Source organism: Vulpes lagopus, chromosome 1, assembly GCF_018345385.1.
Source record: "Vulpes lagopus strain Blue_001 chromosome 1, ASM1834538v1, whole genome shotgun sequence".
NCBI classification, from domain to species: domain Eukaryota; kingdom Metazoa; phylum Chordata; class Mammalia; order Carnivora; family Canidae; genus Vulpes; species Vulpes lagopus.
In genome coordinates this window covers 26,027,788-26,031,739 of record NC_054824.1, presented here as the reverse complement: position 1 = coordinate 26,031,739, position 3,952 = coordinate 26,027,788, and the positions used below count along the sequence as shown (strand labels likewise).

Below are 3,952 nucleotides of genomic sequence, written 5' to 3'. Positions count from 1 at the left end.
TTAGATATTTATATACCCCATGAAATGCTTATCATAAGTGCAGTTATCATCTGTCACCATCATTTGCCAGCATATAGTTATTACAATATTATTGACTATATTTCCTAGGCTATACTTTGCATATCTGCATACTTGTGACTTACTTATTTTCTAACTGGAGGAAGTTTGTACCTCTTAATTCCTTTTACCTACTTTACCCATCTCCCCACCATTCTCCTCTGTGGTAACCACCAGTTTGTTCTCTATATCTATGGTCTGTTTCTATTTTATTTTGTTTGCTCAATTATTGCTTTTAGATGCCACATGTAAGTGAAATCATGTAGTATTTGTCTTTCCATGTTGGCCTTATTTAACTTAGCACAATACCACCTAGGTCAACCTATGTTGTTGCAAATGGCAATATTTCATTCTTTTTTATGATTGAGTAATATTCCACATACATAACATATTCATCCACTTATCTATCCATGGACACTTGTGTTGCTTTCCATACCTTGGCTACCATAAATAACGCTACAATAAGCATAGGAGTACATGTATCTTTTCAAATTAATATTTTCATTTTCTTTGAGTAAATATCCACCAGTGGAATTACCTGATCATAGGGTATTTCTATTTTTATTTTTTGAAGAAACCTATATGGTATTTTCCACAGTGGGTCTATCAATTTATATTTCCACCAACAATGCACAAGGGTTTCCTTTTCTTCCAATCTTTGCCAATATTTCTTATTTCTTCTCTTTTCAATACTAGCCATTCTTTTTTTTTTTTAAAGATTTATTTATTTATTTATTTATTTATTTATTTATTTATTTATTTATTTATTTATGATAGACATAGAGGAAGAGAGAGAGAGAGAGAGAGAGAGAGGCAGAGACACAGGAGGAGGGAGAAGCAGGCTCCATGCTAGGAGCCCGAGGTGGGATTCGATCTCGGGACTCCAGGATCGTGCCCTGGGCCAAAGGCAGGCGCCAAACCGCTGAGACACCCAGGGATCCCCAATACTAGCCATTCTGATAGGAATGAGGTGATATCTCATTGTGATTTTGATTTGCATTTCTCTGATGATTTAGTGATGTTGAGCAGCTTTTCATGTATCTATTGGCCATCTTTATGTCCTCTTTGGAAAAACATCTATTCAGGTTCTCTGTTCATTTTTTATTTTTTTTAAACTACTTATTTATTTATTCATGAGAAACACTGAGAGGAGAGAGAGAGAGGCAGAGACACAGGCAGAGGGAGAAGCCGGCTCCACACAGGGAGCCCGACGCAGGACTTGATCCCGGGTCCCCAGGATCACACCCCAGGCCGAAGGCGGCGCCAAACCACTGAGCCACCCGGGCTGCCCTCTCTGTTCATTTTTAAATCGAGTTGTTGTTTAATCCCTTAACAGACATATCATTTGCAAATATCTTCTCCCACTCAGTAGCTTCCCTTTTTGTTTTATTGATGATTTCCTTCACTATGCAAAAGCTTCCTAGTTTGTTGTAGTCCCAATTGTTTGTTTTGCTCTTGTTGAAGAGACAGACACAAAAATATTTTTAAGACTAATGGCCAAGAATTTGCTGGCTGCATTTTCTTTTAGGAAGTTTATGGTTTTGGGTCTTACATTTAGGTCTTTAATCCATATTGAGTTTATTTTTGTATATGGTATGAGAGTGGTCAAGTTTCATTCTTTTGCATGTTGCTGTCCAATTTTCCCAAAACCATTTATCGAAGAGAATATCTTTTCTCTGTTGTATATTTTTGCTTCCTTTGTTGTAGATTAATTAACTCTATAATCCTGGGTTTATTTCTGGACTTTCTCCTCTATTCCATTGATCTATGTGTCTATTTTTGGGCCAGTATCATACTGGTTTGATTACCATAGTTTGGAAATCTGAGAGTATGATAACTCCAGCTTTGTTCTTCTTTCTCAAGATTTATTTGGCTTTTTGGAGCCTTTAGTAGTTCTATACAAACTTTAGGATGATCTGTTCTGGTTCTATGAAAAATAATATTGATATTTCGATAAGTATTACATTGATTTCATAGATTGTTTTGGACAGTACAGAAATTTTAATAATATTAATTCTTCAAGTCCATAAGCATGATTTTATCTTCTCATTTATTTGTGTTGTTTCACTGAGTTCACTTAAATAATTATTGTGTTGTTAACCATCAATATCCTATGGTTTTCAGAGTATAGGTCTTTCACCTTCTAGGTTAAATTTATTTCTAGGTATTTTATTCTTTTTGATGCAATTATAAATGGGAATGCTTATTTATTTTTTTGAGATTTTATTTATCTATTCATGAGAGACACACAGAGAGGCAGAGACATAGGCAGAGGGAAGAGAAGCAGGCTCCATGCAGGAGCCCAATGTGGAACTTGATTCCAGAGCTCCAGGATCACGTCCTGAACTGAAGGCAGATGCTCAAGCGCTGAGCCACCCAGGTGTCCCTGGAAGTGTTTATTAATTTGTCTTTCTGCTAGTCTGTTATTAGTGTATAGAAATGTAACAGATTTCTGAATATTAATCTTGTATATTGCACATTTACTAAATGTATTTATTAATTAAAAATTTTTAATGGAGTCTTTAAGGTTTTCTGTATAAAGTATCATGTCATCTGCAAAAGTGACAGTTTTACTTCTTCCTTACAATTTGAATGCCTTTTGTTGTGGCTAGTGGTAGGAGTGGGCATCCTTGTCCTGTTTCTAATCTTAGAGGAAAAGTTTTCAGCTTTTCACCATAGAGAACGACATTTGCTGTGGATTTGTCACATATGGCTTTTATTATGTTGAGGTATGTTCACTTAATACCCACTTCAGGGGATCCCTGGGTGGCTCAGTGGTTTAGCACCTGCCTTTGTCCCAGGGCATGATCCTGGAGTCCCGGGATCGAGTCTCACATCGGGGTCCCTGCATGGGGCCTGCTTCTCCCTCTGCCTCTCTCTCATGAATAAATATAATCTTAAAAAAAAAGTACCCCCCCAAAAAAAAAATACCCACTTCACTGAGGGTGTTTATCCTGAATGGATGCTGAATTTTGTCAAGTGCTTTATCTGTATTTATTGAGATGATCATATGATTTTATTTTGGATGAACAAAGTAAAACTTTATTTTTGCCTCAGTGGTTGTGCAACAAAGGTTGGAAAGAAGAATGAGAAAAAGATATCGCGAGATCACATTTTTCAGCACAAGCTTCATAAAGAAAGAAAAGAACATAATTTTCCACATTGTACTCAGTCCAGCAAAGCTCAGGCTGTGATGCTGTTGTGCTTAATCCTTAGTGGAGATTTCAGGCTTTGCAACTTAGCTCATTCTCTAGGACTCTGGTTACCTGATCAGCACTGAAGTTGTTCAAAGAGACATTCTTCTCTTGGCCACATTCATTGTGGATTGGGAACTTGTGCTGCACATTGGAGCACTTGTATATTAGGATGGGCAGGTCTGGGTTTGTCTTCTTCAGCTCCGTATAGGGTTTCTCAGTGAATTCCCTGACACCTTGAATGCCAGGAAAGCACTGACAAAGTGGACACCAATCTCTTGCAGGCCCAGCTAGGCCTGGATCCCTTGACTTGCTGCAGATACCAACATCTCTTCTGGTACCCAACCCTTGATCATATGATTTTTGTCCTTCATTTTGTTAATGAGGTGTATCAGGTTGACTGACTTGTAGATATTAAACCATCCTTGCATCTCTGGAAAAATCTCACTTGATCATGGTAAATCATCCTTTTAATATATTGTTGAGTTTGATTTGCTAATATTTTCTTGAGATCTTTTGCATCTATGTTCATTGGAGATATTGGCCTGTAACTTTTCTTCTTTCATAGTATCTTTATCTAGTTTTGGTATCTGGGTAATGCTGGCCTCATAGAATACATTTGGAGCTGTTCCTTCCTCTTCAATTTTTTTGGGAATAATTTGGGAAGGATAAGTATTGACTCTTTAAATGTTTGGTAGAAT

At 37.0% G+C, this 3,952-nt stretch overlaps 1 protein-coding gene across 1 annotated transcript; it reads right to left on the bottom strand.

Moving 5' to 3' along the window:
• Positions 1-3,281: 3,281 nt before the first annotated feature.
• On the bottom strand, positions 3,282-3,580 carry LOC121479013 (NADH dehydrogenase [ubiquinone] 1 alpha subcomplex subunit 2-like). Its single transcript, XM_041734556.1, is given in 2 exon segments — positions 3,282-3,514; positions 3,517-3,580. Coding segments are annotated over 2 exon segments (297 nt in total).
• Between the last annotated feature and the right edge of the window lie 372 nt (positions 3,581-3,952).